At 33.8% G+C, this 23,538-nt stretch overlaps 2 protein-coding genes across 2 annotated transcripts; one reads left to right on the top strand and one right to left on the bottom strand.

Moving 5' to 3' along the window:
* Positions 1 to 1,115: 1,115 nt before the first annotated feature.
* Positions 1,116 to 19,404, bottom strand: LOC133203284 (kyphoscoliosis peptidase-like). The gene is made up of 4 exons (XM_061339103.1): positions 18,418 to 19,404; positions 14,236 to 14,351; positions 13,813 to 13,929; positions 1,116 to 2,424 (listed from the first exon to the last, which is right to left on the bottom strand). The coding sequence occupies exons 1-4, from the start codon at positions 19,402 to 19,404 to the stop codon at positions 1,116 to 1,118; spliced, it is 2,529 nt and encodes an 842-aa protein (XP_061195087.1).
* Positions 19,405 to 21,148: 1,744 nt separating this feature from the next.
* LOC133178322 (cell death-inducing p53-target protein 1 homolog) lies at positions 21,149 to 23,225 on the top strand. Its single transcript, XM_061313055.1, has 3 exons — positions 21,149 to 21,231; positions 21,920 to 22,085; positions 23,072 to 23,225. The coding sequence occupies exons 1-3, from the start codon at positions 21,213 to 21,215 to the stop codon at positions 23,178 to 23,180; spliced, it is 294 nt and encodes a 97-aa protein (XP_061169039.1). The 5' UTR covers positions 21,149 to 21,212; the 3' UTR covers positions 23,181 to 23,225.
* The last annotated feature ends 313 nt before the right edge of the window (positions 23,226 to 23,538 follow it).

The following is a 23,538-nucleotide window of genomic DNA, read 5'->3' as shown; positions in this document are numbered from 1 at the left end:
GATTAAATAATGTTTCAAGTTGGAAAAAATTCCCTCAGAAATTAACCCGAGTATGGCTTTTCCTTTACAAAGTCACACCTGCATTGTGTAGAAATGAAAATGGCATTGAAATTTTGCAATGTTCATCCCACACATTAAAACCAGAGAAGATTTCTATAGAGAACAATTTCTGAAAGGTTTAACAATAAATGTATCAGTAAGTATGAATTTTCGGTGCATATTTGTAATATTAATTTTTTTTCTACCTGTCTTATTGAATTAGAATTCATAGTTGACAATTTTTCCTCCATTGCAAAGTTCTGTTATAATATTGAGAATTCCAACATTACATGCAATTTGGTTTTCCGACTGTGTATATTCAGAACTATAGAAGAATTCACGATTCAAAAAAGTTTGAATTTTGTTTTTACATGATAAATTTTATTGATTTTCTTAAACAATGTATGTAAAGACACCAAAATCAATCTTTCGGAAAGATATTCCCTGTCCTTGAGATTATAGCGAGCGCAGCGAGCTCAATAGACTAACGTAAGAACAGAGAAAATTCGGAATGAAATCTGTACATACGTCAGGCAAATTTTCTGGTGCAACATTCCCAGAATTCCTTCGCTACCAGGGTTCCATGCGAAATTTTTACAAAACATTCAAAAGACCAAGGATAATTATTCATTTCCGAGAGATACGTTTACTTTTCTTTCTTTGCAGAGGGCTTAAAAGAAATAAAAAATAATACATCCACTCTACAACGTATTTCATTTATTATTGCACAAGATCTTTAGTCTCGTTCAACCTGACGCTCGGCTGTCTCCGTAAATTCCGACGTCATGTGACGTCACAGTCTAGACTGTGTCTCGTGCGGTTTGACCTTTGAAGAGAAAGTGTAATTAAGCTGCTATAGCTTTTTGATGGTACAACTGCGCTCGCCTTAACGGTCACACCGTAAAACATATTATTTGATCTCCAAGACTCGACAAGCATCGTATTGGTCAGCAAGTGATTCCTTTTCTACACTACTCTACAATAAACCGTGTCCTGTAGCTGCAATTTGCCCATGTCAGAGCACTAATGCATGCACGTGTTCAAACATCTCTTTTTATATTAGAAATTTCTTACATTTACAGAACTTCAAAGGTAAAAAGCCCCCAGAATCTATTCTCGTCAATCTGTGTTCCCATGATATCGACACTACCTCCAGATCCCGGGGTCGTGAGCACAGCAGACCATTCGTCCGAATTTTTGTTCATATTCTCTCCACCTGCTATAGCTTTCTTAACAGAAGAAGACTTAAATTTGAAGCTGACTTGTTGGTTAGCAGGTAACTGTCCGCTTAGCGGTTCAATTAATATGCAGAGGTACTCTTGGGCTTGTGGATGTGAGACGGGAAAAGGAATGCAAGGGTCGGCAGGCCTCTGACACTCAACTAAGAAATTACCCATTTCATGGTAAAGGTTGTCGGTGTCTTTTTCTTTTTGACACATAAGCTCCAATCGATAGTATCCTGTGGATGGAAATTTAAGGTTTATCTTCAAAAAGTTCTTCCCACCTGTGATTAAAGTAAAATTCTTTCTCAAATTGTAATTGGCATGTGAGAGTTGAACCATAGAAAGTATATTCCTAGTTGTTCTCAGAGTAAGTTCCGATTGGCCATTACTGCTTTGCAGTAACGCTGGTACCTTAAATTGATCTGACCTTAAAAATCCGTTTTCGTAAGCTCTCTGTCTCAGTCCCCATTGCTTTGTAAGTCGTGGATAGGGACTGACATTTGATGCTTGTGTATACTTGATTACATAAGTCATCAACTCATCTAGCTTTTCCTGAGTTGGGTCTATGGTACCAAATAATTCAACCCTATATGTTACAGTTTTTGGTGGGTTAAGCGTGATTTTTATTTCATGTGCAGATACCTTTCGAAGAAATCCATATTCCTCTACTCTTTTGCCACTCGGGTATTCATAGAATTTAAATGTTGTATCCAGTACATGGCCTTTTACATCTGCTATGGTAATTTCAACAGAACCTTTGACTTCTATGACACCATGCTTATGTGACTTTGGGTGAATATCCCACTCCAGTGCAGTGTTAGAAAGTTTAATGTTTCTATTAAACTCATCGAGGGAGATGGGATTTTTAAGCAGCTGCCATTTCATGTTAAATTCCTCATCGTTGTATTCAAATGGAAAGTGGTCTACAATGAAATGTCTGGGATTTGTTAGAAAATAGAAATTGTTGAATTCTCTCTGGAATTCCCCTGCATTGCTCACATGTCCTGCACCCCATGTGCATTCGACAAATTGCCACTTATTTTCCAAAAATACTGCATTCCATGCATGATCAGTTCTCCTATTTGGTGTAATGGGTTTCTCAGGAGAATATCCATAGCCTTTTGAAAATCCAGGAATAACTTGCACTTGTATCCCTGCAGTTCTAAAATAAAGCATGACCTCAAATCTCATTATTTTCCCCTTGGTGATGTCGTTGATTTGTAAAATCAAAAATTTGACTTTCTCCACCAAACTAAATCTATACTTAGTTAATCAAGGTAAGAAAACAGCTGATGTGTCTAAGTGAAGAACAGAGTATTTGGTGTTTTTATCACAATTTGTTTTATGTTTATTAATTAAAGAAATGAAATGACAAATGAGAGACAGCATTTACTTGCAAAAGGCTTCGAACAAGTTGGCATAACCGCTACACACCGACCCCCCTCGTTTCAAGACTTGATTCAGCATCCGTTTTTCCATAATTTCCGCTAAAGAAAGCGTCTGTGTCATATCTAAACAAAGAAATTAAACACAAGACTTAGTATTGTTTCCTTATTATTAAAGACATCATATATCCACTTATGATGCCTGGATTGGTACATATTTTTGGACCTATTTTGGTTGTAATTTATGCGAATGATAAAATTCTAAAATATCAGTAAATCATAAAATCAAAATAAAATTCTCGGCGGTTAACCTTATTCATTTTACTTAATTAAGCATATTTTAGGTTGTTATTTTCAAGATTTTGAAAAAAAAAAGTTTTTTGTATCATATCTACTGTATACAGGGTTATTTTCGGCCTGTGTTATTTTCGCCATTTACACTTGCAAACAATTTTGCCCTGTTTTAAATTCACCCAGTCATTGTTTTGTTCTTTGAATTCGCCCCGTTTTAAATTCGCCCACTTGTGACTAGGGCGAAGGAGGCGAAAAAAAAAAGGGACAATAATTTCCCTGTATACAGTAAATGATTTTACATTATTAATTACTTAATATTGTAAGCAATCCAGACGAAAAAGGCTCGAACTTTTTCTTTATCCGACTTTGCTCCTTTGATAAGATATTCCGTCAAACTCTTCACTGAAGTTTCGACATTTTTAGGTGCCTGATTGAAATGAAATTGTACATTATTTTTTATATTATGAATGTAACATACATATATGTAGTGATCTGATATATAAAAATTTAGCTAATCGTTATAATTTTACTAGGATGCATTTGTGTACGGAAACTTATTTTAAAAAAATATCAAGTATTCATATAAATTTTTAATATGCATTTTGGGCAGATATTTATATCTCCATTTATTATTCAGTGTATATTGATTTTGAAGGATTTGATATATATAAAAAAAATCCTTTTTAATTTGCAATCTCGAGATTCAGTTATCAGTAAATTGCAAGCACATTTTTTTTGCTAAAACACATGTATGTTTAAATCTAAAAATTAAATGTAAGTACATACATGCATCTGATTGAGTAATGTTCATGATTGTTTACATTTCTTCAATTTTTTTAATTCAAAAACTTTTTTAATTCGATGTTTCTCACTTATCACATCATTTGACTATGACAGTAACCTCAAAGTAGCAACATTAACTCTTAAGATCGAAGAGCTCAGGCCATTTTAAAACCTCTATGTTTAATAAACATGCAATAGGTTTATATTTATAATCTAGATATTTTAAAAATATTTAATTTACTGTTAATTATCCCGTTCATCTACCCCCCCCCCCCACCCCCACCCCCCGAAAAAAAAAATCAAGATAGCTACTTACTTACACACTAACACACTATATCAACCAAAAAATATTTGAAGGATACTTAAAAATGGCAAATGTTTACTCAATGATATTATTATCACATATTATTAATTTAGATTTTACTTACATTTATTGAATGAGCATCAATAAGATCATAGACACCTTCCTTGTGTTCTTTTTTTGTAACTGTTTTACTGCTATCCGGTGACGGCTTTTGTCCTTTTTCTTTTGGAGTAATTAAGTTATCTTCTTTTTGTTTGTTTTTTGTATGGGGACTTTTATCCGCTGGCGGTTTTTGTCTTTTATCTCTCGGAGTAAACAAAGAAGTTCTTTGGTCATCTATTGCCACAGCGTTTGATGCACTGCACCCCATACTTCTATTTGGGACATGTAATCAGCTCTGGTTCTATACTTCCTTGTAGATTAGTCAGAAATCGCGCTAATTTAAACTACACGTATTCTTTACTTTTATCATCCAAGGAACGGGTCAATAACGGTATTGATACCATATAGGTATTGTAACAATGCAATGTGTCAGAATACAACAATGTTTAAAAGGACACACGAGATCACGATAATTTATCAAGATTTAACCTCATTAGAAGTGAAATGAAAGAAACTAGACCTATTTGTTACGAAAGGATAAACACTGTTATAATCAAAAAATAAAATGAAAAACCTTTGTTTTTATTCAAAATAATTACTCCCGCATACAAAGCTATATAGACATTAATTATTTTCAAGTGTATGAATTTGTGCATTCTATTTTTTAAAAACTTTTTTGTTATCTGATCATTAAAAATTAACTAAACGTTAGATTCAGAAACATTCCTTGTGACAATAGAGAAGAAGTGAGATTTAAAACTAGGAGACTAATTGTTCACAGAACAATTAGAGGCCTTTCCACCTTTTTAAGTGTTTCCGTGTCATTTGGGTTGAAAAAAAAGGAGAAAAACGCAAAAAATGAAAAAAAAGAAAAAAAAAAATGCTCCTCCAGCTGGGCTCGAACTCAAAACCCTTGGGTTGAAAGGCAGGTGCGCTAACCATTCGGCCACGCATTTCGAAAACATACGTAAGTTAATTGTTTAAGACTATAAAAGAAATGCAAGCGTATTTTTAGAATCGGTAGGGGAAGAAAGAAGTTCCGTAAAAGGAAATAGTTCCTGAACTTGCAAGCAGTATATAAAATAACAAGGGACGGGCTGCGTGAGAAAACGTTAACACTGTTCCCTAATGAAAATGTATCAATGGACTGTAAGCCCGATTCATCGATATTGTGAGCATGCTGAATTTTTTGTAAATAGCTTCGTTGTAAGCTTAAAAGATCGGGTTCGGATTTTAACATTTCTGACTGAATATCCTGAAATAAATATGAAACATTTAAATAAGCATTTCCTTGGGTTAATTTAAATATGTGTAGCCCAAATTAAATTCCCAACATGCATTTTTAGAAGGGAAACACGACAATGAAAGCGAGAATTGTTTTTAATATACCGAAAATCGCTATTTCTGGAAACTGATTAATTCTAAATAAAAATCAAATAAATTCCAAATGTAAAAGAAAGAGAGAACGCTTGGTATTAAAATGTCGTATCATATCAGGAGAATTAAATGCTACTAACGACATCTGAAGAAATAGCCGATAAAAGGTTTCGATCATTTCTTCGTTCACCTGCACTTAAATTTCAAACACAACAGAACTTGTAATTTTTGCCGTGAAACTTCATGACTTCTATAAACTTATAAGACTCACCGTAAAACTCTCCAGAAAGTTTCTCTGAGGTCTATACTACATTTGTACCAAATCTGGTGTCGATCCGAGGTCTGGTTTGAATTCTAGAGTAATATGCTACATTGTTGTTGATGTGATTTTTTTTTTTTTTTTTTTTTAAGAAGTGGGGGGGGGGGGGGGAATTATTTATTTTATGCCTCTTTTAAACTACGAATTGTAACTACTTCCACATCCTTAAGCCTTATTGTGACCTTTGAGTCAAGGTCAAAGGTCAAGGTCAAAGGTCAAGGTAATTCCAAAAAAAAAAAAAAGAAGAAATCTTTACTTTCTGTATTTTTACCTGATACTGGAGCTGGATGCATGTCCTAACTTTTCTATTTGACCCAAGGTCAAAGGTCAAGGTCAAAGTTCAAGGTCATTTGGTGAATTGCTATATTTTACACATATATAAGGGATTTCTTATGTTTTTAAATGACCTTGACCTTTGACCTTGACCTATATTTCAAGGTCAAAGGTCAAATATGCCGATGCAGTTGGTCCCATGTCTCTAGGATACACCATTTTTAAAATAAGTTCATTAAATGTAAGTAGCGTAAACTTTCAGGGGCAGTAACTCATACAAGGGACCAAAGAATGCTTTCGCAATGATAGAATGAAGAGAGTACTAAATGAGTCAAAGACACTGATGAAGGTTTGGAATCTCTACGGTTTACGGTTTCGGAGGAGTAGCGATAACAAGGTTTTGTTGCAAAAGGGGTGACAACTTTTGAATGGGTCAAGCTCGGGGGACAAGAATGAAGTCTTTGAAATAGTTTTAGAAGGACATATTATAGATGCAAAGATATTCAGTATATGTTGAAAGACAAAAGAGATATTAAAAAAGCTAATTTTCTCATATTTTGAATGACCTTGACCTTTGACCTTCACAAAAATTTCAAGGTCAGAGGTCACAAAATCTAATGCAGTTGGTCCCATGTCTTTACGACTTATCGTTTAGAGAATTTTGTCATTATTCGTAAACATCAAAAACTCTCAGGGGCAGTAATTTATAAAAGGGCTCGACAAATCGTTTCGCAATGAAAAGATTGAAAAGTCCTCTCGAGTAGTCGAAAACATTGGTGAAGGTTCTGTATCTCTACGGTTTATGGTTTCGAAGGAGTAGCGATAACAGGCTATTCTTGCGAAGGGGGCAATAACTTCGTAAGAGGTCATGGGTCAAACACGGGGGGTCGTTTTTCGAAATAACTTTTAATGTCCAGTATCATGAACTATAAAGTTTCTCGATAAGTCTTGCGGTTTCAAAAGTCCGGGAAGAAAAAGAATAATAATAATAATAATAATAACTAGTAGACTAATTGTTCTCGAACAATTAGAGGTCTTTCCACTTTCTTTAAATTTCTTTAATTTTTATATTTTACTCTTTAAAGTTAATTTTTATACAAAAAGAATCCAGAAATGGCTTGAAAAATAGAAAAAATGAAAAATTTTAAAATTTTGAAATGATCTTGACCTTTGACCTTTACCACACATTAAAGGTCAAAGGTCAAGAATCACATTGCAATTGGTTTTATGCTTCTAGGACAGATACTTTTAAAGTTATAAGGCCTACTATTAAGCGCAAAGACGTTAAAGGGCGATAACTCATATAAGGGGTCATCAGATCCTTTCGCACTGAATAGATTGAAGTTGTGTCTAAAGACCCTAAAGAAATTAGTGAAGGTTTGATGTCTCTACGGTCTACAGTTACAGAGGAGTATCGATAACAAGGTTTTTCGCACAAGGGGCAATAACTGTCAAAGGGGTTAAGCTTAGGGGACAAGAATGAAATGTTTGAAATAGTTTTAGAAGGACATAGTAAAGATGCAAAGACATATAGTATATGTTGAAAGACAAGAGAGTTATAAATATCTCATAGTTTGAATGACCTTGACCTTTGACCTTGACATAAATTTCAAGGTCAAAGGTCAAAGAATTCAATGCAGTTAGTTTCATGTCTCTACGACTTATAGTTTTGAAAATTTTTAATTTTTCGTGAACATCAAAAACTTTCAGGGGCAATAACTCATTGAAGTGGTCAACGAATTCTTTCGCAATGAATAGATTGAAGAGTCCCCTCAATGAGTCGAAGACATTGGTGAAGGTTTTGTACCTCTACGGTTTAAGGTTTCGAAGGAGTAGCGATAACAAGCTATTCAAGCGAAAGGGGCAATAACTTCATAAGAGGTCAAAGTTCAAACATGGGGGGTCGTTTTTCGGAATAACTTTTAATATCCAGTATCATGAACTATAAAGTTTTTCGATAAGTCTTGCGGTTTCAAAAGTCCGGGAAGAAAAATAATAATAATAATAATAAACACTAGTAAACTAATTGTTCTCGAACAATTAGAGGTCTTTCCACCTTCTTTAATTTTCTTGAATTTTTTTACATTTTACTCTCTAAGTTAATTTTTATACAAAAAGAATCCTTAAATGGCTTATCAGATAGAAAAAATGAAAATTTTAAAAATTTTGAAATGACCTTGACCTTTGACCTTGAACAAATATTCAAGGTCAAAGGTCAAGGGTCACATTGCACTTGACCCCATCCTTCTATGACTTTTAGTTTTAATGTTATAAGGTTTAATAGTAAGCGCAAAGTCGTTAAAGGGCGATAACTCATATAAGGGGTCATCGGATACTTTTGCACTGAATAGATTGAAGTTGTGTCTCAAGACCCTGAAGACATTAGTGAAGGTTTTGTGTCTCTACGGTTTACGGTTTCGGAGGAGTAGCAATAACAAGGTTTTCAGTAAAAGGGGCAATAACTTTTAAAGGTGTAAATCTTAGGGGACAAGTATGAAATCTTTGAAATGGTTTTAAGAGGACATATTAATGATGCAAAGATACTTAGTATACATTGAAAGACAAAAGAGATATAAAAAGAGCTTAATTTCTCATATTTAGAATGACCTTGACCTTTGACCTTGACATAAATTTCAAGGTCTGAGGTCAAAGAATCTTATCCAGTTGGTTTCATGTCTCTACGACTTATCGTTTTGGAAAAAAATTATTTTTTCTAAACTTCAAAAACTTTCAGGGGCAATAACTCATAAAAGGGGTCGACGAATACTTTCGCAATGAAAAGATGAAAAGTCCCCTCAATTAGTCGAAGACATTGGTGAAGGTTCCGAACCTCTACGGTTTACGTTTTTGAAGGAGTAGCGATAACAAGCTTTTATTGCCAAAGGGGTTATAACTCTTGAAGGGGTCAAAGTTCATGTACGCAGGGTCAACTGTAAAAATCTTTTAAAGAGTACATTCTTATAGACTATAAATCTTTTCGATAGATCTTGAAACATAGAATCACATCAGGGGGTGGAAAAATAATAATAATAATAATAATAATAATAATAATAATAAACAGAAGAATATCAATAGGTCTTTCCACAGAAAGGTGGAAAGACCTAATAAGCATTTCAAGAGGTCTTTCCACAGGAAGGTGGAAAGACCTAATAAACATAAGCATTTCAAGAGGTCTTTCCACAGAAAGGTGGAAAGACCTAATAAGCGGCCCGAGGGCCTTTGTCCGTGCACATAAAACACTGTAAATGATCCATATGGAAGTATAAAATAAAACAAAATAAACTGATAGATGATATTTTGTTGCCTAAAAGCAAGAGAAAATCATCAAAATATTTAGCCTAGTGGTCAACAAATCTAAAACAGGTTAGAGAAAATACTTAAAATCGGGTATTTTCCGCTTAAACGTGTTTAGTTCGCGATATCGGGTACATTTGAATCCGAAATCGGGTATCCCGTTCAACTTTCAGCAAAAAAAGAACAAGAGGCTCAAACACCTTAACGGTCACCTGAGTATCCATAGAAGTATAAAACAAAATTAACTGATAGAGGAATCTATTTTCCTCAAGAATTTCAAAAATCTGGTAAAATACCCTTGCTTATTGTAACATGAAAGACCCGAGCGATCTCCTTAGGATCGTACTTGGTTTGCCAAAGTCCTACTTATGTTTCTTAGCACAAATAACTTAGCTGCTTGTCTCTTGGTACATGTAATACTTGGTACAAAACTTGCCTCTTGGCATTACAAACAGCTTGGTAATACCTGTGAACACTCACCACTTGGCTATACAATGTGCCTATTTGCCACTTGTCACCTACTACAACATGTCCCATAGTCACGTAGCCTCTCTATGATCACATAGTCACTATGATAAAATATAAAACAACTTTATGCAGTCTCTTACCAAGTAAACTATGGAGTTCATCACTTTTCCTGACAATAACGCGTCAGTTTAAAAACATGATGCCACAGTATGCACTTACTCAATACACCTATTTTGCTAAATTAATCTTTATGTCAATCTCTTATATTGCTTAAAGGGCAATAATTTGCATGCTTTACTCATTCAAACAAAATATTTACTTTTATTTTGTCTCTAAGGAAGAAATTCTTCAAAATCATTTGTCCGTTTCAGATATTTTAAACCTTCCCAGCAATCAAAATGAATTTGAATTACCATACCCGTACTTGACGCTTAAACTTCATAAAATTCATTACAAACAAAGACACATAGCGGGATCCAGAAAATGTTCTACCAGGCCTCTTTCTTTACTCCTCACTAAAATGTTTACTGTAATGAAGGAGAAAGCTCAGGAGTACTGTACAACAGTATATTCAAGAAATGGTGTAAATTAGATGTGGATACTTAAAAACTTGAAGTCCAGGGTTTTTGATATCATAGACAACTGCTTTTTCAATAAAAATGGAACTGGTAAATATACTTACCTTGTCATTTGTCATTTGCAAAATTATTTTGTTAAAAAGCATTTTGATTGTACAAACAAGTACTCTGAAGTTGGAATGAAAAAGATGCTTGAGTTTCTGATTGACAATATCGATCTAGTTTTTGGAGATCAGGTCTTCCAACAATCTGTTGGAATTCCCATGGGTGCCAATTGTGTTCCGTTATTAGCAGACCTATTTTTGTATTCATATGAAGCAGAATTTATTCAAAAACTTCTACATGAGACAAAAAGAAAACACTTGCGGTGGCCTTCAACTCGACATTTCAATATATATTATACATATAATACATATAATCAATTAACAATAGTAACTTCCATTCATATGTCGACTCGATAGATCCCAGTGAACTTGAAATAAAAGTTACCACAGAGTCTGACACATCTGTTTCATATCTAGATATTTTTCCAGAAAAAGACGTTATTGGTAACCTAACAACAAAGCTTTATGATAAACATGATGACTTCAACTTTTCAATCGTCAACTTCCCCTACTTATGTAGCAATATACCCTTATCACCTGCATGTGCTGTTTATGTCTCTCAGTTGATTTGATACGAAAGAGCATGCGCTACATATGAACTAATTCTAAATCGAGGCAAGCTATTGACAAACAAGTTGATGAAACAAGAATATCAACAGTCTCGTTTGAAGTCGTCATTTCACAAGTTTTATGGTCGATACAATGACCTTGTCAGCACATACATGTACAACCTATCATTGAGTCAAATGATTTTCCGGGTTTTTCTCCGATCATGACAAGAAGCACACGGCGGGTGTGGCCGATTGGCAGGGGATGCTCACTCCTCCATGGCAATGTACCTGGTCCCACCTCTAAATTTTGAGGTCCGTGTTTGCTCTGCTCCAAAAGTGTATTGTTTGATTGGACTTTCGAGATTGAATATCGTTCGTTATCTTCATATTTCATAGATAGATAGATAGATAGATAGATAGATAGATAGATAGATAGATAGATAGATAGATAGATAGATAGATAGATAGATCGATAGATAGATAGATAGATAGATAGATAGATAGATAGATAGATAGATAGATAGATAGATAGATAGATATAGATATACTATATATATCTCATCACAATTGACACTCAATTTGTCGCCTAAATAGACAGAAGCAGACAAGATTTTTTTCAGATAAATAATATATTTCACTATATAATTAATAGAGCCCTGCCTTAACACCAGAGCCCCTGACTCAACAACAATGAAAATTACAATTTTGGAAGATGGACTCTTGTTCTTCATAACTATGCACCTTGTTTGTTTGCTTATTACCCAGGAGCAGAGAAAAAGTCTTTCATAGTTATAATGCTTCTTCTTTTTATGCAACTTGGTCTTTGAAGTTAGATGTTTTAGCTTAAGTAGAATGCACAATTTATTTTTTTTCTTTTTAAATTGACATATGGAATATTTGATTGATTTTGTTAACAACGTCGGAGAACAGAGAAAAGCATTGGTTAGAATAGTTACTTCCAGTCCTTGAGGATCACAATTGACCTCCTCGGCTCGAAAAGCTTCGCCCTGGTCAGAATAGGAATTTATCTACTCTGTTATGAAAAATGCTCTAAACTGCTATTTGTCAATATCACAGGATGACTAATAAGTACTATGTATAAAGCTCGTGCAATAAGATATTTTTTTTTTACATTCATACAATTTCAAAGGTAAAAAGTCCCCAGAAACTATTTTCGTCGGTATGCGTTCCAATGATTTTGACACTTCCTCCAGCTCCCGGGGTCATGATCACAGCAGACCATTCGTCCGCATTTCGTTTCATCTCTTCTTTGCCGGCAATAGCTTTTTTAACATAAGAAGACTTAAATTTGAATTTTACTTGTTGGTTAGCGGGTAATTGTCCGTTTAATGGTTCAATTAGTATACAGAGATACTCTTGGGCGTGTGGATGTGCAACGGGAAAAGGAATACAAGGGTCAGCTGGCCTCTTACACTCAACTAAGAAGTTACCCATTTCATGGTAAAGGTCGTCGGTACTCTTTTCCTCTTTACACATTAGTACCAATTGATAATATCCGATGGATGGAAATTTAAGGTTTATCTTCAAAAAGTCTTTTCCACCTGTGACAAGAGTAAATTTTTTTCCTAAATCATATTCAGCATGTGAGAGTTGAACTAAGCAGGGAATATTCTTAGTTGTTCTCAGAGTAAGTTCCAGGTGGCCATTACTGCTTTGTAGTAGAGCTGGTACCTTGAATTGATCTGACTTTAAAAATCCATTCTCATAAGCTTTCTGGTTGAACCCCCATTGCTTAGTAAGTCGTGGATAAGGACTTACATTGGATGCCTGTGTACACTTGATAACGTACGTCATCAGCTGATCTAAATTTTCCTGAGAGGGGTCTATCTTACCATATAATTCAGCCCTGTAATTTTTAACTTTTGGTGGGTTAAGAGTGATTTTTATTTCATGTGCAGATTCCTTTCGCAAGAATCCATATTCCTCTACTCTTTCCCCACTCGGGTATTCATAGAATTTAAAGCTTGTATCAAATAGATGCCCTTTTTTGTCTTCTATGGTGATTTCAACAGAACCTTTGACTTCAATGACACCATGCTTGTGCGACTTTGGATGAATATCCCACTCCATTGATTTGTTATTAAGTTTAATGTTCCTATTAAACTCATCAAGGGAGATGGGATTTTTAAGCAGTTGCCATTTTTTGCTAAATTCCTCATCATTGTACTCAAATGGAAAGTGATCGACAATGAAATGTCTGGGATCTGTTAGAAAATAGAAGTTTTCGAATTTTTTTTGGAATTCCCCTTTGTTGCTCAAATGCCCTGCACCCCATGTGCACTCGACAAATTGCCACTTATTCTCTAGAAATACTGCATTCCAAGCATGATTAGTCTTTGTATTTGGTGTAATGAGTTTTTCGGGGGAATAGCTATATCCTTTTGAGAATCCAGATATGACTTGTACCTGTATCCCTGCAATTCTAAAATAAAGCATAAGTTCGAAGTTTATTGCATTCCCCTTGATCATGCTATGTGATCTCCAAAAAAAAAAACGATTTATTCAGGCCAAACTGAATATTATTAAATTTAAAATAAATATAATTTAACCTGCTGAAGTGCCTTGGAAAGGAGGGGAGTATTTATATATTTTGAGGGAAAATAGTTAAGATATGGTTTTCCGTGCTTGATTATGGCTTGTTTTATGATAATTTATCGGAGAAAACAATAAAAGAACACAACAAATGACAACTATTACTTGCAAAATGCTTCGAACAAGTTGGCGTAACCACTACACACTGATTTCCCGTGTTTTAAGACAGAATCAGCGCCTGTCTCCCCGTAATTCCCGCCAAAGTAAGCATCCGTGTCATATCTAAACAAAGAAATCAAACGCAGATTAAATTATTATTGCACAATAATTAAAGACTCCATTCGCTGGTGATGTTTAAGCTTATTTGAATATAATGATTTAACATCAAATTTTTTAAAGAATGCATTTATTATAATTTTATATGATCTAGATTATCTAAATTTCTCTAGCTATTTTTTTCAGTTTGAATTACGATCATGAATATCTTATTAATAAAGATATTTTCCCTTCTTTGGTGAAAAAAAAATCTTTTTGAATACTTCCAAAATGAACGGAACTTTAAGCATTCAATGATATGTGCTTACTTACTTAATATTGTTGGCTATCCATACGTAAAAAGCTCGAACCTTCTCTTTTTCCGACTTTGCTCCTTTGAGAAGATATTCAGTCAAGCTATTTACGGAAGTGTTGATATGTTTAGGTGCCTGTTCGGAATAAAAACTTCCCATTATTTTATTTTATTAAGTAATAAGGATAAAATTAAGTGATGTTCTGATATTAATTAATAACTCAGGTATGCATTTCGGTACAATAAATTTGTTTCAAAATTAACAGTACATGCAAACTGATCCCCATTTTTTTTTTAAAGAAGAAGGTATGGTTTGGCCTTTATTGCGCCCTTAAAATTTAATGTTTTCAGAAAGTTACGAAATTGTCTTAAATATGAGTTGAGTATATGAATATGATAAATCATGAAAGGAGGACCATTTTGGAAATATGACTTTATTAATTTGGTACATTTCTAAGTTTAAAACAGAAAAATCCTCAAAATGGCTTATTTTAGGGGTTATTTTTCTTCAGAAAACAGTGTCCATAGCCGTCGCCCACTTCAGTTTTCGGATATTTTTGTAAAATCCTTTGAAAAATTACATTTCTCAAAATTTTTGTGGGCGATACATGTGCTGTATATTATCTGAAAGACAATTCCACTGAAAATTGATGTCTTCTGCAACTTTTGATAAAAATACGGGAAAATGCACGTCAAGTTCATGACGTCACAATTAGCATTTAGGATGTCTTATGAGAAAAAAGTTTGAATGTTCTTACTGTATGGAATTTTAATGATTCAGAAAGGATGAGTTTTAATTTCTTACATTATTTCCATATTTTAGAAAAATACAGGGTCAGATTTTTATTGAAACTGTACCTTGTTCTTTCATGTATGCTATATGATTAGATATCTGAAATTCTTCTTTAAAAATCTTGATATAACAAATGTCAGGAATAACCTACTACCTTAAGTTAAAATGTCAAAATATTAAGTGAAAGAGTAAGCAAGTCCTTTTTATTCCTTTCTAACATGGCCAATCCAAATTCAGAGCACGTGCATATATATGTTTCTTGAATACTTATATGAAGTTATATCATAGTTTGTATTTAATTAGCATATAATTATGTTACGATCAAAAATTAAAACATTGTCCATATAAATGATATGTATCTATACAGTTAACAAACATGCCTTCTTCTTCACAGATACATGAAGGTACATATATGCTACTTACTGCATCTGATGTTTAAAACGTCGAATAAAAGAGATTTTTTTTCTATTTTTATTCCTGCAATTCCTCATCCCGTCAATTGGTATATGTTGAAATGTTCTGTGGAAAAAATTTCCCAACTATCTACCCAATTTTCTTACCCTGAGTAGGAAGAGGGCAAAAACTTTATTTCAAAAATGGCCTAACCAAAAACCTTAGCAAAATAACTTGAGGGGGAAATCCAACTAAGGGGAAAGGACTGTTAAATAGTAGATTTATCTCTGAGGTGAAAATTACTGTATATCTAGTTTTCCGGGAAGCTCTTTGAGGAAAAGCTTATACATGTATTCAAGTCCTGTTACAGCCCACTAAAATTTGCACTCTTACTTATAAATACCGAAAGAAAAAATAATTTGGAACAGTCTGTTATTTTAAACCTTCATTATATCAATTATTCTTTCTATAGGTTTTTGTGATCGACCTTAGGCGATTATTTCAATTTATTTTTCGGGGTACATTGATTTCAAGTTATTAATCTAAGCAATTTTATATAATTATGTATAAAATTCCATTTCAATTTGCAATGGCACGTGTGTCGCAGTGGTTAGAGCGTTTGCTCTAGAGTCGCTAAATAAGGAGTTTATCCTTACGTCGCGGGTTCGAATTCACAATGAACACCGAGACAGATCGTTCTAACGGTTTTGTTTGTCTGTTTTGTTTAAAGTCCATCTCGAGAAATTTCCACTCATATGGAGACGTCACCACTTGTAGGTGAAGGGCTGCAAATTTATACCTTTATTCCGCATACAGGGCCAATGAGCAGCGAGGGATCTTTTTCATGCCAGCACCGAATGCGACACGGGACCTCGGTTTATACGGTCTCATCCAAAGGACCGGTCTCAACTTCCTGCAGTGGGATTCGAACCCACAACGTAAGGATCAACTCATCCGAATGAGACCGTATTAACAGAGGTCCCGTGTCGCAGTACGTGCTGGTACTATAAATATCCCTCACTGCTCAAAGGCAATAAGTGCCAAGTACCTGTCTAAATTTGCAGTTAACATTGTCAATGGTGGCGTCTAAAACATTCTCGAAGGGACGTTAAACAAACAAAAAAATCTAATCTGAAACGAGAGATTCAGGTCCTCTCCAGTGTCAACCTGTCGACCTGCCAATCTGTCGACCTATCTTCCTGAATACACGTAGACGAGTCAGGCAAACAAACTGTCAACCTGTCGACCTGTCAACTCGTCGACCTGTCATCCTGTCGACTCGTCGACCTGTCAACCCGTCGACCAGTCAACCAAACAATCTGTCAACCCGTCGACCTGTCATCCTGTCGACATGTCTTCCAGTCGACATGTCAACCTATCCACCTGTTTGCATGTCCACAATTTTACCAAAAAGTTCCTACGCTACATAGAATTTCTTCAAATTTCCTCATAGTCTTTAGCAATATAAATTAATTACCCCTTATGAGGTCAACATGGTGAAATAAGGACCCGAGACCTCGCCCACGAGGTGACCTGACCGAGGCCGCGTAGCTGCCGAGGTCAGGTCAGGTCAGCGAGTGGGCCAGGTCGAGGGTCCTTATTTCACCAAGTTGAACTCATAAGGGGTAATCAATTGTTTTATTACACCGATATTAGTTAAGACAATTTTTGTAGGCTTAATTACTAAAATAATCAATTGTGTACTAGACCTACGTATTGTTATTATCAGTGCTCCATCGGGATCAGGATTCGCTAGTGAAGTTGTTTCGCCTGCAAGTCTTGTAAGTTTTTTCACCGCCGATTTATTAAAACACTCTGTGATTTTCAGTAACGTGCATTTTTATAAATTCACATATACAATTCCCGAGTACAATGACAATCTGTTGCAGATTTTTACTGTACAAAAGAGCCGAGTCTGTATATTTGTTGAATTTGACTTGTAACAAAAGTTTCAATGAAAACGATACATTTTATGACGCATCTAAAGGCCAGTCGTATTCCATATCATAAAAAACGATCATACATTTTTTAATAACGGCATTTTTGTAATGAACAGTCATTACTGTATGCATAGATTTTTAATTTGAATGAAATTTAGATTAACAGGTCATTTTTAGCGGTCATGTGCAATGATTCCTAGGTCATTATTGCTGTAAACGGTACTTTTTGGAGTCATTATTGAGATTAAAAGCCTTCTAACAAGCCAATCAAATTTGAGTATTTTTAAATAGAGGTATAATAATGCACATTAATTCTTCAGTCCTTTGGCGTATGAAAATATTTACCGTACTACTTATCCATATATCCTAGTTGAGCCGTTTATTATTTTATAGTCTACATATATTTTAAAATTCAATTCAATTTGCTGTTCAATTTACCTTCAGTCAAGTAGTTTTTCGCCAATAAACTAAGGTGACTGGCAAACTTAAAATTTTCAGTGGTAACAAACTTTTGTTCATGGATGTATAATCACCAAGTCGATTTTTTGGGAGTTGAATTTTAGTCCAGAACTCTTTGTCAGACTTATAAACGAGTAAAAAAAAGGCATTATTTTCAACGGCAACATGTAGTATTTTATAAACCTATCCGACGATTATCGTTGAATAAAGTCTGGATATATTATACCATTTTTGAATTCTAAGATTATGCATGAAGAACAAGTATTTACATATTTCAATAATTTAATTTTTATCTTAAGTGTGCGTTACTTATTTTTTTTTAATGATTTACAATTAAATATTGGCGTCATTTCTAAAAAAAAATTAATTAAACCAGGTTAAAACATCATTAAAACATTGATTAGAAATTGTTAGCCGGTTCTTGTAAAAAAAAGTTGTACGGACTTATGTGTGGGTCAATTGCAAATCCCTTCTAAATAACCTCAAACATTACAACCGACTTATAGGCGGGCCGACGTAAAGAAGAGTATATACGGTAAAAGGTGAAGATAACGAACAGTGATTGATCTCAAAAAATCCTTAAACAATACAAATATCTTAATAAAGATTTTACTTACATTTATTGCATGCGCGTCAACTAATTCATAGTTATCTTTTTTGTGTTTCTCTGTTCGATCTGTTTTTCTGTTATCTTCTGTCGTTTTTTGTCCGTTTTCTTCCAGGATAACTACCTTATCTTCTGTTGATTTTTGTCCATTTTCTTCCAGAGTAACTAAGTGATCTTCTTTCAGGTTTTGTCCATTTTCCGTCAATGTAATTAAGTTATCTTCTGTCGGTTTCTGTCCATTTTCTGCTGAAATTATAAAGTTGTCTTCTGTAGAGTTTTCTTCTGACGGATCTCTAATGTTTTTTGCTGGAGAAACAAACTTAGCTTCTGTCGTTTTTTGTTCCCTTTTTGTAGAATTAATTAAGATATCTTCTGACAGTTTTTGGCCGTTTTCTGTCGAAGTAATAAAGTCATCAGTCGGTTTTTGTTCGTTATCTGCTGGAGTTTTGAAGTCATCTGTCGGTTTTTGGCCGTTTTCTGCTGGAGTAATTAAGTCATCTTCTGTAAGTTTTTGTCTGTTTTCTGCCGGAGTACTTGGGTTCTCTTCTTTTGTTTTTTCTCTGTTTTCTGCTGGAGTAATTAGGTCATCTTCAGTTGGTTTTTGTTTGTTTTCTTCCGGAGTAATTAGGTCCTCTTCTGATGGTTTTAGTCTCTTTTCTGCCGGAGTAATTATGTCATCTTCTGTTGGTTTTTGTCTGTATTCTGCTGGAGTAATTAGGTCATCTTCGGTTGGTTTTTGTCTGTTTTCTTCCGGAGTAATTAGGTCATCTTCTGATGGTTTTTGTCTCTTTTCTGCCGGAGTAGTAAGATCATCTTCTGTTGATTTTTGACTGTTTTCTACGGAATTATCTAAGTTTCCTTCTGTTGGTTTTTGGCTATTTTCTGCTGGAATACATCCATTATCTTCTGATGGTTTTTGTCTGTTATCGTTTTCAGTAATTAAGGGAGTCCTTTGGTCATCTTTTGCTGTAACTCTTATTGATGTACAACACCCCATTCTTCTAACTCAGACATTAACTAAGCTTGGGTACTAACCCTTCTTCCTGACTTAATCTGACATTCCATCAGATAAAGACACATAGTCTTAGATTTGATTATCATCCAAGTAACGGCTTAAAAGCGCTATTGATACCATACGTATGCTAATTGTCAGAATATTAATAGAATAAATTGTTTAAAAGGAGACGCGAATCGAAACAACGGGATTTTTTTTAAATAATTAAACTCATTAGACGTAAGAAGAAGGAAGATAGATCTAAAACATCAAGTTTTAATTAATGTTATAATTGGCATTGAAATGTAATGCTTTTGTTTATTTTAGTGCATTTCTCTTAAATTATTACTTTTGCGTATAGATAGTTATAATATCACGATTACCTTGATGTCATAGTTATTACAATAGAATGGTTGTCTACTATTATTTTGATACCATGGTCTACCTGATATCGTAGCTTTTGTACATGTAATAGCACGGTTGTCTTAATATTATCTGTATAACTCTATATTAATTATGCGCTTCTTTACTTTACTTGCTTTACATGCTTTAATGCTGATGGTACTTGTATAGAGAAGTACCCCCCCCCCCCAACCCCCCCCGTAGGATTTCCCTCGGAAATTCTTCACAACAGTAGGATTTCCCTCAGGGGAGAAAGCCTGTTCTAAAGCAAACATTCCTTGATGCTATAAATTTTAATTCAAGTGGTTGTAATTAATTAAACATTTTTATTAAAGGATGCGGATATATGTTTTATGATTTTTTTTAGAATAATTTATTGCATTCGGGAATCTAAGGGGTGCCGGAACATTTTTTTTTTTAAATTCTTTAGAGAGGAGCGATAATCAGGTGAGCAGGCAAAATAAAAATACATTTATCAACTTAATTGAAGTATGATAACCCGAAAGTGCACATTGCATTCTACATGTATGTTTACTTATAAGATAAACGTGATGACTATAATTTTTCAATCGTCATTTTCCCTTACATATGCAGTAATATACCCTTATCATCTGCATACAGAGTTTACATTTCTCAGTTGATTTGATACGCAAGAGCATGTTCTACATATGAACAATTTCTAAAACGAGTTAGGTTATTGAAAAACAATTTCTAAAACGAGGCAAGCTATTGGCAAACAAGTGGATGAAACAATAATATCAACAGTCTCATTTTGTAAGTTCTATGGTCGATACAATGACCTTGTCAGCAAACAAATGCTGTTGAATACTGTTTATTATCTCCATATATTTCATATACATGTAACATAAATTAAGAAATCCAAATTTAAATGTGCATCATTTAAAATGCATGTTTAATTAATAACGTCAGTATATTGTAAACGGTAATCCAAATATTGATCATAAAAATTAAATAATATTTTTCTTGTTTAATAATATTTGTTCTTATTGTTGTCAGAAATGAAATATTCTATTATATGTATATAATATAAGACATTACTAAATTGGAAAAACTGCCTCGAGGAGGGGGAAGTTGGAATATAATCTCCTCTCTCGAAATGCTGTTTCTAGAGAGTGATTCGGGGGGGGGGGTCCATTCAAGAGTCAGATTTTCGTGGGGGAAATCCTACTGTACATTTAGTTTTCCGGGGCAAACTTTTGCCTGAAAATGACAATTAAGACATAAGCTGCGTTACTCATCACACATGCGTACAAGCTGCTGCACCGTAGGTCTTATTTCTACATCACTACCTGACAGGTAAATTTCCCTGTCTTGTTTTAACAGTTTTTTCGTAACATCAATAACAAACTTCTCTCGCCCGAACTTTTTTCTAGGAGTTATTTTAAAAGATGTCAAATCTACAACCACGTAAGTAGATACTAAAATTCATAATTTTACATGTTTTATAAAATCCCACTGTCATGTCACAGAAGTTTGGAGAGTCAAACGGACGTGTAAAGATATTTGAAATTTTAAATATTTCACTGTTAAAAGTTAATTTTAATGTTATTATTCTGTGATTTCTTCTTTAGCAAATAATTTTATTCATTAATTTATCGATTTATTTTTTTTAAATAATTAGTGTGCTTTAATAACTTTCAGGCAATTGCTTAACCTGATTATTCTCTATGCAAACAAGTCCCACCAATTTGCTTTAGGGAGGTTTTTATTTACGTATGACCTTTGATATCATGTGAAGGTGTTAGCCAAAATCACCTATTTGCTTTCTTAATTGCTTCTTAGTTTATTACAGGTTTGAAGCTGTACAGTGTACAAATATATATATAGAGAGAGAGAGAGAGAGAGTATGCATTAATACATCAATTGATTTTTGAAATATTGTTTTAACAGAATAGTAAATAATGCACGTACACCTAATATTTGCAAAGAACATATGCCACCACAATAATAAAGGTGTATATATTTAATCAAAATAACTATAAATATTGACGAAAAACAGTCTCTCAGAACAAGAAATGCAGATGTCAATTTTTGTTAGAGAATCATCGCTGTTTTTTTTGTCAGTGACATACTAGTTATGTTTTTGCTTTATTAGCCCCACATCAACATGTGACAGTGGTACAACAACCACCGACCCCCGTCTTTAGAGACATCCCGGTCAACATGGTCTGTCAACATTGCCACCATCAAATAACAACTGCTATTTCCTTCGAAACTGGAACTCTTACCTGGATTATCTGTGGCGTTTTGATTTTATTTGGGTATAAATTCTTCTTTGATATCTTTGATTTAGTTTGAGGAGATTGAAAATGGGAAATTTTCCTCTTTTCTGGGGAGTGGGTGGGGGTAGCATTACATAACAGGATGATTGAGTGGCTGTAAATTCCAGGTTTAACACAAACCAATTCAATTGGGAAATTTTCATAGCTTATTCATGTTCTGTAAGATCAATGAGAAAACTTTCACATAGATATATCGTTTACGAATGGTATTAAGGCCAAGGTGTTTTTACAAACTAAAAGGCTAAGGAGATTTATTACATTGGTAAACGACAATATGCAGTGTTTGGTCCCAAATTCTATGTTGGAAAATGATAAAAAGTTAATATGCAAGCCCTTCTTTTGTTATAGTCTCAGCATCATTATTTGGAAACAATTTACAAAACAATAAAAATATGTTTAAGTATGTGTATGCTTATATTTTAAAATGTTACTTATTCCATATGAGCAGTTGTGTATGATAACAAAAAGATCTTAAATTAGAATAAAAAAAAAAAAATCAGCAGTCTATGTATCAAATAATAATAATAAATCTAATATTCATCTTCTAAACAACTAAAAGTGGTAAAGGTTCAATGTCACACCAGCTGCATGTAATCATTGTAAAACGTTAATATTTATTAATCGTCTTACACATGTATCCTTTGTCAAAGACTGTGGAGTTTTGCCAGTTATAGCGCACAAATACCTCAATTTAAAATACAAGTTAAATTAGAAATTATTTCAGGTCCTTTTGTATGACCGATCGTGCATGAAAAAAAAAACACATGATAAAAAAACATTGTTTTTTTTCCTCAATATTTTATATCCTTTTCAATGAGTGATTATTTTTTCTTTCTTTTTTTTTTTTTTTTTTGTACTCTTATAAAAATACGTTAGTTTACGTACTTTAATACTGAGTACGTTAGAAAACCTGTTTAATTGTACTGTTCAAACTGCTGCAATAATTGTCCTGATTTCTGTTGAAGGTGCTGGCTTGGCTGCTGTTTGATTCCTTTCTACGTTGAAGGTTGTAAAGACTGTGTTCACACATGTCCAAACTGTCACCAAGTCGTTGGCAAGTTTACCAGAATATGAACATCCGGCATCGGACCAAACAACCATTAAAAACTGGTTACTGTTGTTTTTGTTTTTTGTTTGTTTTTTTTTTTTTTTTTTTTTTTTGAGTATTTTTGGGGGGAAAAAACTCAGCTTTGAATTTTCCCAGTTATTCAATATTACATTTCTTAAATTTCTGTTGCCTTTTTAAACAGCTAAATTTAAACTTAGTTTTTAAAGTTTGAACTTTAAAAACTAGTTGGTCGTGATCTTGACAAAAATGAGGATATATTTCACATTTTAACGAAAATAAAATTTGGATTATTGGTGTCTTATTTGGTTATTTTGTGTGAGATATTCACAATAATAATTGGCATATAATTTAATGCATAACTGG

The sequence above is a fragment of the Saccostrea echinata genome, unplaced genomic scaffold, assembly GCF_033153115.1.
Source record: "Saccostrea echinata isolate AGI-Se365-2 ecotype Australia unplaced genomic scaffold, CSIRO_AGI_Sech_v1 ptg000002l, whole genome shotgun sequence".
Taxonomy (NCBI): domain Eukaryota; kingdom Metazoa; phylum Mollusca; class Bivalvia; order Ostreida; family Ostreidae; genus Saccostrea; species Saccostrea echinata.
Note: the sequence above shows the minus strand (reverse complement) of the source record. Positions and strands in the feature narration are given on the sequence as shown.

What these genes read in the sequence shown, in the direction of transcription:
- LOC133203284 (XM_061339103.1), bottom strand. Translation starts at nt 19,404, where the DNA reads ATGGGGTGTTGTACATCAATAAGAGTTACAGCAAAAGATGACCAAAGG. An exon ending in TTGACGCGCATGCAATAAAT is followed by an intron (nt 14,352 to 18,417) that starts GTAAGTAAAATC and finishes TATTCCGAACAG; the next exon opens with GCACCTAAACATATCAACAC. An exon ending in TTGTTCGAAGCATTTTGCAA is followed by an intron (nt 2,425 to 13,812) that starts GTAATAGTTGTC and finishes GCTTTATTTTAG; the next exon opens with AACTGCAGGGATACAAGTGC.
- LOC133178322 (XM_061313055.1), top strand. An exon ending in GGCGTTTTGATTTTATTTGG is followed by an intron (nt 22,086 to 23,071) that starts GTATAAATTCTT and finishes TTTCTGTTGAAG; the next exon opens with GTGCTGGCTTGGCTGCTGTT.